Raw genomic sequence first — 14,229 nt, 5'->3', positions numbered from 1 at the left:
CATCTCACTGACAGGGACTGCTGCCGAAGGCATCTCACTGACAGGGACTGCTGCCGAAGGCATCTCACTGACAGGGACTGCTGCGAAGGCATCTCACACAGGGACTGCTGCAGAAGGCATCTCACTGACAGGGACTGCTGCAGAAAGCATCTCACTGACAGGGACTGCTGCCTAAGGCATCTCACTGACAGGGACTGCTGCCGAAGGCATCTCACTGACAGGGACTGCTGCAGAAGTCATCTCACTGACAGGGACTGCTGCAGAAAGCATCTCACTGACAGGGACTGCTGCCGAAGGCATCTTACTGACAGGGACTGCTGCAGAAGGCATCTCACTGACAGGGACTGCTGCAGAAGGCATCTCACTGACAGGGACTGCTGCCGAAGGCATCTCACTGACAGGGACTGCTGCAGAAGTCATCTCACTGACAGGGACTGCTGCCGAAGGCATCTCACTGACAGGGACTGCTGCCGAAGGCATCTCACACAGTGACTGCTGCGAAGGCATCTCACACAGTGACTGCTGCGAAGGCATCTCACACAGTGACTGCTGCGAAGGCATCTCACACAGTGACTGCTGCGAAGGCATCTCACACAGTGACTGCTGCGAAGGCATCTCACACAGGGACTGCTGCAGAAGATATCTCACTGACAGGGACTGCTGCAGAAAGCATCTCACTGACAGGGACTGCTGCAGAAAGCATCTCACTGACAGGGACTGCTGCCGAAGGCATCTCACTGACAGGGACTGCTGCCGAAGGCATCTCACTGACAGGGACTGCTGCCGAAGGCATCTCACTGACAGGGACTGCTGCGAAGGCATCTCACACAGGGACTGCTGCAGAAGACATCTCACTGACAGGGACTGCTGCAGAAAGCATCTCACTGACAGGGACTGCTGCAGAAAGCATCTCACTGACAGGGACTGCTGCCTAAGGCATCTCACTGACAGGGACTGCTGCCAAAGGCATCTCACTGACAGGGACTGCTGCCGAAGGCATCTCACTGACAGGGACTGCTGCCGAAGGCATCTCACTGACAGGGACTGCTGCGAAGGCATCTCACACAGGGACTGCTGCAGAAGGCATCTCACTGACAGGGACTGCTGCAGAAAGCATCTCACTGACAGGGACTGCTGCCTAAGGCATCTCACTGACAGGGACTGCTGCCGAAGGCATCTCACTGACAGGGACTGCTGCAGAAGTCATCTCACTGACAGGGACTGCTGCAGAAAGCATCTCACTGACAGGGACTGCTGCCGAAGGCATCTTACTGACAGGGACTGCTGCAGAAGGCATCTCACTGACAGGGACTGCTGCAGAAGGCATCTCACTGACAGGGACTGCTGCCGAAGGCATCTCACTGACAGGGACTGCTGCAGAAGTCATCTCACTGACAGGGACTGCTGCCGAAGGCATCTCACTGACAGGGACTGCTGCCGAAGGCATCTCACACAGTGACTGCTGCGAAGGCATCTCACACAGTGACTGCTGCGAAGGCATCTCACACAGTGACTGCTGCGAAGGCATCTCACACAGTGACTGCTGCGAAGGCATCTCACACAGTGACTGCTGCGAAGGCATCTCACACAGGGACTGCTGCAGAAGATATCTCACTGACAGGGACTGCTGCAGAAAGCATCTCACTGACAGGGACTGCTGCAGAAAGCATCTCACTGACAGGGACTGCTGCCGAAGGCATCTCACTGACAGGGACTGCTGCCGAAGGCATCTCACTGACAGGGACTGCTGCCGAAGGCATCTCACTGACAGGGACTGCTGCAGAAAGCATCTCACTGACAGGGACTGCTGCCGAAGGCATCTCACTGACAGGGACTGCTGCAGAAGACATCTCACTGACAGAGACTGCTGCAGAAGGCATCTCACTGACAGAGACTGCTGCAGAAGGCATCTCACTGACAGGGACTGCTGCCGAAGGCATCTCACTGACAGGGACTGCTGCCGAAGGCATCTCACTGACAGGGACTGCTGCCGAAGGCATCTCACTGACAGGGACTGCTGCCGAAGGCATCTCACTGACAGGGACTGCTGCCGAAGGCATCTCACTGACAGGGACTGCTGCCGAAGGCATCTCACGGACAGGGACTGCTGCCGAAGGCATCTCACTGACAGGGACTGCTGCAGAAGGCATCTCACTTACAGGGACTGCAGCGAAGGCATCTCACTGACAGGGACTGCAGCGAAGGCATCTCACACAGTGACTGCTGCGAAGGCATCTCACACAGTGACTGCTGCGAAGGCATCTCACTCAGTGACTGCTGCGAAGGCATCTCACTCAGGGACTGCTGCAGAAGGCATCTCACACAGGGACTGCTGCGAAGGCATCTCACTGACAGGGACTGCAGCGAAGGCATCTCACACAGTGACTGCTGCGAAGGCATCTCACACAGTGACTGCTGCGAAGGCATCTCACACAGTGACTGCTGCGAAGGCATCTCACACAGTGACTGCTGCAGAAGGCATCTCACACAGGGACTGCTGCAGAAGGCATCTCACACAGGGACTGCTGCGAAGGCATCTCACTGACAGGGACCACTGCACTTCAATCTGCTTTCCGATGTCAGGGCCGCTGCAGCAGCACGTTACTCTCCCGGCCTTTCCTAGCAGGGCCGCCTTCGAAAGCTTCTCCCTGGCCGTGCTCACAAGGCCTCTGTGGCTGGGCTCGGGCCTGGGACAAGGGTTGTATCCAGTCTTATCGCAGATGACACTTAGGCCAGACAAATGACAGCGCCTTCACCTGGAGAAGAGTGTGGCAGGACTTTTCAAAGCACTTTAATGAGAACGCAAAGAGGGGGAATCTCTCACCAGCCTCACATTATATCTCGAGAACTCTTGAGAGCCTCGACGTCGACATTTATTATGATGGGAAAGGGGCACTTCTGGTCTACGGTGGAAACCGCGTCATCTCAACTACGGACGTCTGAGGGGTTTCTTTTCGTCTTTTGCTCATTAACACAGAGCGGCGGCGGCCTTCACTCTAAATGCTTGTGAAGGGGACTGGATGAGGAGAAAAAGCATTTCAACGAGTTTCTTTTGAAGGTCTCGGCTGAATGAAAGGGGAGGTTTTAAGGGACCGAGGAAGGAGAAAAGGCCACTTGTCAAACTCAAGTTCAAGTGACAGCCCCGGCTCCCACGGCAGGGTGCAGATGGCGGTGGGGGTGCCCCCCTTAAAGGCTGCCTTTACCTCCATTGTGGTCTCCTCACTTGGGACACAAGGCAGGGGTCAGCCAGTTTGCAACAGGCTTCGCTTCCTTTCCCACAGGGCGACTTTGGTCAATCACTTTATAGGGTGGGGGAAAAAGGGAGGAGGCATTTATTTAGGCTTTTCGATTATGTTCAGGGGCATTTGCATGTTGGATGGAGGGGTGCCCCGCCTCCTTCTCAAGTGCCCCTCAGGCCACACGAAAACAAAGCCACAAAGATATTGTCTCTCAGTAAAACTAGTGGATCTTACACAAACACTGAAGACGGACACCCATTTTGAATGCATAATATCAATAAACTTTCTGGGATTTGGTCTTTGGACAATGGTCCATTTTTGTCCACTCTCTTCCCATGGCCTGGTCAGGGAGAGGTCTCAGCAGTCAGTGCCACACTAGTGAGCGCCTACCCAAGAGGTCATGTCAGACCTGCAGGAGGCCCTGCAGACCAGGAGGCAATGCTCGGGCTGCCAGGTGATCCTGGAGCAGCAGAGGGACAGGAGATTCAGGCAGAGGGTCAAGAGAGCGCTGTGAAGGCCCTAGCATGAGAAATAGGGGGGGGGGGGGTGGGGGGGGGGGGGGGGGGAGACCTAACAGGGAGCAGGCTGTGAAGACCACAGGCTGCAGAGGCAGGGGACGCCGTCCCTTCAGGGGCACAGGCAAAGCTGCAGGCGTGCGATGGCTGTGGACAGCAGGAAGCGGTGATGGTCTGGGCGAACCTCAGGTCTGAAGCAATCCTGTGATTGGAACAGGAGGGAGCGCTGCTGAGGAGAGGGGACCCAGGGTGTTGGCCAGCATGGCTGCCGCAGGTCAGAGATCAAGAGCAGAAGGTCCCAGAAACACAGTCTGGAACAAGAAAGGGGGCTACAAGACAGAGTGCAGCAGGCTCCCTCGGTTACACCCGAGAGTAACAGAAGTGAGGGGTAGGAAATGGAGGTTCTGAAAGTGGAGGTGAGCATCTGGCCATGAACAGACACAGTTGCAACGCCAAGCATGTGGTGATTTGAAGAGATAGCGGGAACTCTTCAAACGGGGTAGCCCCAAAGAGCTGTGCAGACGCCCCAACACATGCTGCACGTCAGGAAGGAGGTACGCCGCAGGAACCCTGAATGTTTACATCATGCTTCATGACAAGAGTTGGCACAATGAGTCAGATACCAACTTCTCTGAAATGATCATGGGACACCATATGTCAGGTTATGGTGAGGTTTATTTTTAATAAACATTACAGGAGCAGACACCATATCAACTGGGCCAAGAAGTCCACTCCAGCACACTGCTCTAGAGGGAGCTCCTTGAAGTCTCCACGAGCACTTGGCTTCTCCATCTACTGAGGTCTTCTCCCCAGTCCATTCGCACCGCTGGGAGAAGCAGGAACTGTAAGGAGTAAAGTGCTGTGCGTGGAATTGTTATGACTTGGTTAAATGTGGGGGTCGAGGGCGGTTTAGTGGATGGCAAAGTATTGGGCGTTAAGAACCTCAGTAATAACCGCACGGCTCAGGCTATCACCCCTGTTGTGGTATACTCGGCCCTCTCTGCCAAGCGCTGGGCCCGGGTACGGCTGAACAATGTTTGATTATACCCACCAGGAGACACCGTTGGTGTCATAAATGCCTCAGTGCTGCACTTCAATACATCCTGAGGATATCCTGCAGATTGAGAACTGATGCCCACACACGAGTATTGCATCCCACAGGAATCAGCACAGAGTTGGATGCCAGGCAGTGAGCAGCGCTCAACACAATATCTTGCTTGAAGAACTCTGCTCTGCCAATCCTAAATTATTTCTTAGCATTAACAAACAAATATGATTTTAGGCAAAAATCTCAGACCTCTGTAAAACTCACCTTACCATGTTATGAAGCCAAATGTTATGGTTAGTCCGACAAGGAGGTGAAACCGAGCGCAAGGCAATAACCTACATAGAACCTTTGAAGAAAACCAGCTCAGTGGCTGTGGGGAGCACTGAAGAACAACTCCCTCGGTTCCCCCTTCCTGGATTCAAGTCTTTGTCTCTAACCTCCCTCCTGTTCTTCAGATCTCTAATAAGTTCTCAGAAAAGATCATTTCTTGCAGCGTTCGTGGCTTGCTTGCCAGCAGTCCCGCGTCACAGGCAGCCCGGTGTGCTCGTCCTGTTCTCAGAGTGATATTCAGAGTGATATTCAGATGAACTCACAGATCTCTGCAAATGATCAAAAGCCGAGCTCTACCTTCGTCTCCCAGCAATTGAGTAAGAGCTGCAGAGCAGAGGCAGCGTTCTGAAGTCAGTGGCACGTTTTACTGCACGACAGAGGGGTTGGAACTCCCCGCCGGCCCGTGTTACACCCGACACACATTTGGGGATAACATTTTTATTTCAATGAAATAGATTCTTATCCAACTTTGTATTCTCTTTTACATTAAACTTCTACTAAAAAAACTCTCCACTTGCTCAGACAGTCAAAAGTGGAACACTATTGCATAAAACTCCCACTTTTCAGTATTAATGCCCACACACAGACACGATAGACACGTTTAAATTTCTCGTTGGTATAAAGACAGAAGAAGTGAGAATTTCCCAGTGGAGCAAAGGCTCATGCAACAAGACTAGTCAAATACGGCTCTTCCAAGAAAGACAATTAAATGCACAGAACCACCTACTAGGTTGAGAGGTACAGAGAAAAAAGATAATTCAAAGGACCTTGGACAGAAACAGAGAATTGATTTTGATACAGGAGCAAATACAGAGTTTGAGCTCATGGTCTGGCTCATCAGCAGAAGGCAGGGCCTGCTGGCCTCAGTTACTTTAATTACCAAATTGTTCATGTACCATTATAATGCTGAAAAGAATGAGACTGGCGCAGGAAATATCTCACAAGACTGAAATGCACGTGTTAAATATATTTTATGAAGGACAAATCAAAAATGCAATCACCATGGACAATACTAACTTCGAAAATAAGATCTGTTATTACATATAGTTCGAAGGAAAGCAGGTCAACAAAGAGCAGCATCTAACATTTTACACCAAGATCTCCTGCAGCCTTTCCAATCCCTTCTCTTAAAGCAGGCATCAAGGCACAGTGCATGAACGCATGTATTGCCCTATCAGTGAATGGTACCGCCATGCTGCGCATGTCCCTGCCTCAATAGATCTTAAGTACCACCAAGAAGATAGTTCTCATTACCACAATCTAGCAGAGAACTACAGGTGAAGGGGGCTAGCAGTAGCCCTAGCCTCCTATTAGCAAGCTTTGAAGACCAAAACCACTAACAAGGAGTTTGACCAAACCAGCATTTGAGGGTCAAATCGGAAATTCCATTGATCATGCCACAGACTAGCTTGTCTCTGCTGGAGCCTTTTAACTCTCCATAATCTTCCATTAAATTCTTTGACACTACCGGTTTCGATTAATAAGGATGAAGATGTTTGCCCTGCCGTGTTTTCTGGCTGGTAGCAGGATTAATACATTACTTGTTCCTCCTTCTCTGCCAGAAGCAGCACAGCGCTGTGAGCCTGGATGCTCCACACACAGACGTGCTTTCTCCCACTTCTAATAGATTAAGAAGCTGGAAGGGTCAGAAATGGACACAAAGTTACTGCACTGTGCCAGGCCTACAAGTGGGAAAGCCAGCACTGGATAGTGAGGCTAGTGGTACAAACTGCTTCCCCCTAGAGTCAGTGCAGATGGAACCTACAATTGGGCCCACTGTGCATAAGGAGTGGCTGCCCCAGACAGCAAGAAACTGCCGCATTCTTAGAGAAAACATTTTCACATATAAAGAGGAGTACACTTCCATCTCTTCCTTCAGCTATCATTCTGCATCTACATCTTACTCTTCGTCAGTCCTTCTTAATGTTACCAAAGGATTCAGTCACCAGTGACCCAATACTCCAGGCCTGGGCTTCTCTTTTACAAATCATTATTTTTAGGTGTATTCGTTCAAATACCTCAAGTAAAAAGAGTTCTAGGATTACACATCCCAGAATGCATCTGGTTGTTTATCAGAAATCCAGGACGGAAGCACTGTGTCCATGGTGATATTAAGTTACTGGGTACCCATAGATCAGGCTTTTATTAACACAAGCATGGTCAACACAGTCTGTTGACCACAATCTCCAAGTGAATAGAGTGGGTTTGGTCAGGACAAGACTCACAAACCGGCCGCTTGGATTTCCAGGTATTACTATACATTGACCCACAAACAAGTGTGTATAAAGGGCTCACACAAATTGAAAAGGGAAGATCTTTGTATAAACAGCTTATGGACATAAAAAAACACATGAAATAGGACTGCTTGATTAATATTTGCAACAAAGGGAAACGTTATGCATTTTTCATTGGTTATCTAGATGGGTAAAATGCAAAAGGAGAAAACAGATACTGCTTAGCAACGTTCCAGTTTAGACGTTTCAAAGAACTGTTCCATTGTCAGCCCTTATGTAGGCATACTACAGTATTATAGTGTGATATACAATCAAAAACCATCACAGCTGCTTCAGTTACAATATAGGCCATGTTACTGTCCCTCTATGCCACCACGTTCTGTAAACAAGCAGGTAGATAAATGGCTCTTAAGAGGGATGTGAGAAAAGCCTCAATATTTTTGAGTTAAGGTAAAGCATAACAATATAAATTCATTTAGTAGAGGGAAAGGTTGAAATCCATCCAGTATCCTTTATGGCCGTGAGAAGGGCATAGGTATACAAAACGCTGAGGAGCAGAAGAACTAGCGGGGGGTGGGAGGCCGGGCGGGGGTGGGGGGAGGGGTGGACCCGTGATATTTCTAGCTTTGTTTATTTAAAAAAAAAAGAGAATTTTGGCAAAAATGCTGCACATCAATTAAGTATAGACAGTTCGGTTGATAACATTAACAAGATAGTGTTGGTTATTTAACAACTTTGATTTAGGCAAAGAGTTAATACAATGTCGATCCCATGCCTTCAGTCTAATGCCAGCTGATTTTCAATTTGAAATTTCCATAACTGTTAGCAATACATCTACCAATAACGGGTTAATAATCAGTTAAAAACGATGTGAATTGTTGTTCCTTTATACAAAATGCAAGACTAGGCCGATATAAGCAGGTAGAATTTTCATCTTAAAAGGGTAGGCTGCAGTGTAAACCAACCTACTGTTTAAATTTTTTTTTACAAATACAAGAGTTTGATTTGTTCTTAACTAAACACATAATAGAATATATCTTGGAGCACACTTTATCCCAGATCACTTTCCATTTTCACAATGTTCGGAGCAAACTTTGGCCACAACAACTGCTTTAGTGACCATTGAAAGAAAAAAAAATAAAGATCGATCAAATACTTGACCACAACCATAAGGTGGCACGTGGTTCATTGATTCGACATACTGCTCAAGTACAACCTTTAACATATTTGTTTAGTAGGAAGCCTATCCTCTGTCAACAGAAAATAGAACAGAATGCACACGCAGAATGAATTAGTTGTATGTCCTACCTCTATTTTGTCTGTTTTTGCATCTCCCCAATATAGTTTTCCTTCTGTTAGATCCAGAGCCAAGCCATTGGGCCACCCTAGGGAGGCGTTCACCAGGACCAGCCGGTTGGAGCCATCCAGGTAAGCAGACTCAATCTTTGGACTCACACCCCAGTCTGTCCAGTACATATAGCTGCAAAAAGAAAGAACATGTTAGCTGTACTGTAAAACGTAGAACCACCACTCCTCAACTAAAGACATCACCCGATTAGAAAGTAAACTAGTATAATAAAGACAGTAAATCCCAATTAAATTAGGGACATGCTGTCGGAGGGGAAGGAAGATAAAACAGACAATCTCAGCAGTGGACTAGCCAACTGCATCCCAAGTCACCAGTCACATGCACCCAGGTCTTACAATAATTACATCTAGTATTCAGAAATCAATATGTCCTGTGATCTGCAATTACACGGCCACTCTTCTTCCATACAGTTTATTGCTGCATGAATGAGCCCGTCGATTGTTTTCTGAAGGTCTTACTCAATGCAGAATAGGGTTCAATTTCTACATCGGATACCAGTCTTTCTACTTCAATGAATGTAATATTTTAATATATCTTGATTCAGACACACATACTCCCTGGAAAGCTGCGCCTCATCCTCTTACCCGCTCAACAGTATTATAATAATCCAGTTTGTTCAAAATCTGGGTTTGGCCTACTTTCCATTGTAAATGTAAACCTTTCTCTGACAAAGATATTGTACAGAGTTAAGATTCAGGTGTGGACATTAGTACTGGCATACTCTTTGAAAGTCGCGAAGCTTGGCACTGAGATATAGAGCCTCATAACTGGCACACCCAGTCATACGGTACCCTTCAATACATGGCCTGGAAATAATTATTTCAAGCTTACGACAAAAAAAAAAAAGGTTAGTGTCTTTCTACCGTGGGAGTCAGAATTATTCTTACAATGTTAAATCAAACTCAAACATAACTGACATATGCCTCCAGTTGACTGGTTCAACCACAAGAATTGACGTAAAATGTTCTACAGAGCACACATGAAAATGTTAGCTGCTTAATGAACAAAACCATAACAAATTTAAATAAAACAACACCACATGGTTAAAATCAATTTCCCCATCCAAGTCCACACCCCACCAAAGACTATCAACCAACATTTACTAGAATAACACACAATCGCTCATGCACATTCTCGGAGACAAAAAATACAAATACAATCCAGATGCAGTTCACTGAAACATTATTGACAATGAAAACAGAGAACTGAGTTCAAATGGCAAAAAATACATTGTGACGAAGGGAATTGCTAAGATTCAATCGTAAACAAGCATTGGAAATGCAATAGGTCTCGCAGCATTAGAGTTAGTGCTTTTAGAATGGTTTATGGGTTTTTTTGTAAATCTTTAGCATTTTTGTTTCCTGTAGCCAATGCTAAAGAATTAAAAAAAAAAGCCATAAACATTTCTAAAAGCTCTAACTCAAATGCTCCGAGACCTATTGCACTGTGTGAGGGTGAGGGGTTGAGGGTGAGTGAGGGTGAGTGAGGGTGAGGGTGAGTGAGGGTGAGTGAGGGGTTGAGGGTGAGTGAGGGTGAGGGGTTGAGGGAGAGTGAGGGAGAGTGAGGGAGAGTGAGGGAGAGTGAGGGTGAGTGAGGGTGAGTGAGGGTGAGTGAGGGTGAGTGAGGGTGAGTGAGGGTGAGTGAGGGTGAGTGAGGGTGAGTGAGAGTGAGTGAGAGTGAGGGTGAGTGAGGGTGAGAGTGAGTGAGGGTGAGAGTGAGTGAGGGTGAGGGTGAGTGAGGGTGAGGGTGAGTGAGGGTGAGGGTGAGTGAGGGTGAGGGTGAGTGAGGGTGAGTGAGGGTGAGGGTGAGTGAGGGTGAGTGAGGGTGAGGGTGGGTGAGGGGTTGATGTTGAGGGGTTGAGGGTGAGTGAGGGTGAGTGAGGGGTTGAGGGTGAGTGAGGGTGAGGGTGAGTTAGGGTGAGGGGTTGAGGGTGAGTGAGGGTGAGGGGTTGAGGGTGAGTGAGGATGAGTGAGAGTGAGGGTGAGTGAGGGGTTGAGGGTGAGTGAGGGGTTGAGGGTGAGTGAGGGTGAGTGAGGGTGAGGGGTTGAGGGTGAGTGAGGGTGAGGGGTTGAGGGTGAGTGAGGGTGAGGGGTTGAGGGTGAGTGAGGGTGAGGGGGAGTGAGGAGTGAGGGTGAGTGAGGGTGAGGGGGAGTGAGGAGTGAGGGTGAGTGAGGGGTTGAGGGTGAGGGGTTGAGGGTGAGTGAGGGTGAGGGTGAGGGGTTGAGGGTGAGTGAGGAGTTGAGGGTGAGGGTGAGTGAGGGTGAGGGTGAGTGAGGGTGAGTGAGGGTGAGGGTGAGTGAGGGTGAGTGAGGGTGAGGGTGAGTGAGGGTGAGTGAGTGTGAGGGTGAGTGAGGGTGAGTGAGGGAGTGAGGGTGAGTGAGGGAGTGAGGGTGAGTGAGGGGTTGAGGGGTTGAGGGAGGGTGAGTGAAAATAAGAGTAAAATCAGAGCGAGGTATTTATCAGCCATGACTTATTTATGAAGCCTCGTTTTCGTGTGGAGTTAAACATAGCTGTTCTGCACAGCCGTGTCAGGCACTGCCTTAGAAAGTGCGTCACATGACAACGGTCAGAGGAGATTATTTCGTTTTATTCTTTTATGGTGTCTACTGAGAATGTAACACTCTTCTGAGCTGCTGGAGCAGTACCATCACCAGAACAGCGAATTCACATGGGGAATAGATTTATGCAACAAACGGGAGGCCTGGGACAAACGTTACAACAGGTTTCCTGAAGCAGATGCACCACAGAACAGCTTAAAGGCTGAGCCTCAGGCGGTTTTGCAGCAGGCAAGGAAAGCGCATCTGAGCCCAGTTTGGATTCGGAGGAGAGGGTTGGTTGAGAAAGCACACTTAAAAGGCAGCACGCATCTTAAGGTAACCTGACCCAGGAGGGGGGAGGAGGGAGGAGAAATGCGTCTCGGCCGGAGCAGGGGGCGGAGCAGGGAGAGCGGGCTTTGAAATGTAATTGACACGGCCGGCCGGTCGTGAAACTGAAAGCATGGCCGGCCGGCCGTGAAAGCCTTTGATGTGGCAGGGGGAAATGCGAGACGGCGGGGAGGGGGCGGAGCGGGTAAACAAAGACGGACGTGCACGCGCTTTTAAGCTCAATGCGCATGCGCATTGAGCTTAAAAGTCACGGGCACTGCAAGGAATCGCCACGATTCCTTGCAGTGTGGATAAAGAGTAGATAAGTCCCAATACTCTCGCCTTGCTCGATGCGCATGCGCATCGACAGGCGAGACCTAAAAAATACAGAGATTACTTCATTTGGAAAAAATATACTATTCACCAATAATCCAAGTCTTGAAACCCCCCATGCAAATCTTTAGATTGTTGAATAAATCACAATCATCCACATTTCCGTTCAGCAAACCAACTTCCACCATCGTGGCTCCGGAGAGTAACAAACTTGTGCACCTAAATAAATAAAGCTCTCTAGTCCGTAGTTTCTCCCTTTGCATCACTATCAAAACTAGAGACTCCAAATTCAATAAACCACACTGAATAGCTAGGTGCTCCAGGTCTCCTAGAAAAAAGCCAAGAAAAGCATATACAATACAGCACTGCTAATCAGAGAAATAGTAAATTCCTCAGTCCTGTGCTGCACAATCTCAACCAAATAAAGAAATGAAGGGGCTGATTACGATGTAGGGCGGATCGCCACCGCCTGCATGGCGGTGGCGATCCGCCCTACATTTCCCTCCGTCCACCACCCATTTCCCCCACCATATTAGTATGGCGGGGGGAGGAGACTCCGGCGGACGGAAAGATCGTCTGCCGGTTTTCCACTGGTGGACTTGTCGACTGGGCAGAAAAAAAAGAAATCACAATATGGAGGCGGTGTCTGAGACACCGCCATCCATATTATGATGAGTACGGTAATGAGCCTTTCCATGGCGGCGTTGCCACAATGGAAAGGCTCGCGGTCTTTGCTGTTGGGGGCCCGTAGCGGGCCTCCATGCTGATTGGGATGCACATGGAGGGGGTACCTATGGTACCCCCACCCTCATTGCCATGCACTACGTGGGAGGCACCACATGGTGCCTGCCATGTAGTGCCTAGGAATGCCGTGTACAGTCCATTTACACTGCGAGTGGGTCTACAGCCAGCAGATCCACCCGCAATCTTAAGGGGCCAGGCTGCACCCGCCAGTGTGGCGGGCGCATCCTAATCTACATGTCAGGACCACAGCGACTTCGGCGGTCGGTCCCTGGCTCCCTTACGGTGGCTTTGTCTACCCGCCATCATAATGGACCCCTAAGTATGAACCCTGTTTAAAAATTCAAGATGAGGACAGTTCAACCAAATACAGAACTTTTATCAGCTTATAAGAAACACAAGCTCCTACAAAACTTGAAAACATCTACTTCCTTTGAGCCTAGAACACTGGCTTAGATTTTTACTGGGCAGTAACGATGCCTGATAAAATTGCATGCAGCAGCAGCCAAGCCTCTTCTACTTTGCTAGACCTTATCTGGTTCTGTCCTCCCCTACTCCCAGTCTCCACACCCCAACAAACCACATAGAATTCCATGTGGTTTTACGTGTGGTAAATCCAGTTCGACAAATGAATTCCATAATCAATGAGGATCAACTCTTCATTGCACCATACTGGTGCAGTGTTAGATTAACTTCCCTGCCAGTACTGTGCAACTCCATTAGGGTCCAGGAAGGAAAAATGTGGACCTCCGTCAGTTCCGCCTTCAAAACAATAATGTATTCCTCCTGGTCTGTTTAAAAAAAAATCCTCAGCAAATACTCCCCCATCCTACAACCACATCGGCCAATAAATATGACACTTTACTATGCACGTAAACTAAAATACACACTCTTGACTTTACGTTGATATTGGAGGGTCAGTTCAATCATAAATCCACGAGACATCACTACTAAATTAGATTCAACTACAAAATTTCCCAATTGAAAGGAAAAGGCAAGAAACCATAAGGCATCATATGACCATATTCTACTTTGCTTTCTTTCAAAATCTAAAATGCATACAGAGAAAACAAAAACCTAAAGCCAAAGTCATACCGAACAAATTTAACCTAAAACAATTAGGTATATACATAAAAAATAAAAAATTGCTGGACCAAAAGAAGTGTGCCAGTAAAAACAAAGCAGCCTGCACCTTTCGGGTCAAGGTTGAAACAATCTTCACTTTAAAGTGCCTAGAAGAGATAACATTTACAACAAGTGTTACACAGAGTCAACTCTGTGTAACAACCCACAGCAAGGAGAAGTTTAATTTTAGGACTGCCTCCAGTGGCTATCGATTAAAATAGCTTTAGACACCACAGTATTTCACAAACATTTCTTTAAGAAAACATACATTAAAGCTGGTCTTAAAACGTAACCCTTTAAACAATACCCAGACTCCACAAGGATGGCCCATCGTGAAAAAAATAGAATTACAATGAATATATTAGCAATAAAACGCAAACACCAGTTATCCATCAGAAGTGCCTGAAATTAACATTGATGTGGAAAAATAG

General features: G+C 48.1%; 1 protein-coding gene across 1 annotated transcript in view; it reads right to left on the bottom strand.

The window, feature by feature from the left end:
- LRP5 (LDL receptor related protein 5) overlaps nt 1–14,229 on the bottom strand; it is a 367,294-nt gene that overhangs the window by 196,377 nt on the left and 156,688 nt on the right. The window contains exon 7 of the mRNA XM_086957825.1: nt 8,675–8,846. Coding sequence (XP_086813951.1) covers nt 8,675–8,846 — 172 coding nt within the window. The remainder of the gene's footprint in view (nt 1–8,674; nt 8,847–14,229) is intronic.

The sequence above is a fragment of the Lissotriton vulgaris genome, chromosome 2_1, assembly GCF_964263255.1.
Source record: "Lissotriton vulgaris chromosome 2_1, aLisVul1.2, whole genome shotgun sequence".
Classification (NCBI taxonomy): Eukaryota; Metazoa; Chordata; class Amphibia; order Caudata; family Salamandridae; genus Lissotriton; species Lissotriton vulgaris.
The sequence above is the reverse complement of the archived record's forward strand: the minus strand, read 5'-3'. Positions and strand labels throughout refer to the sequence as shown.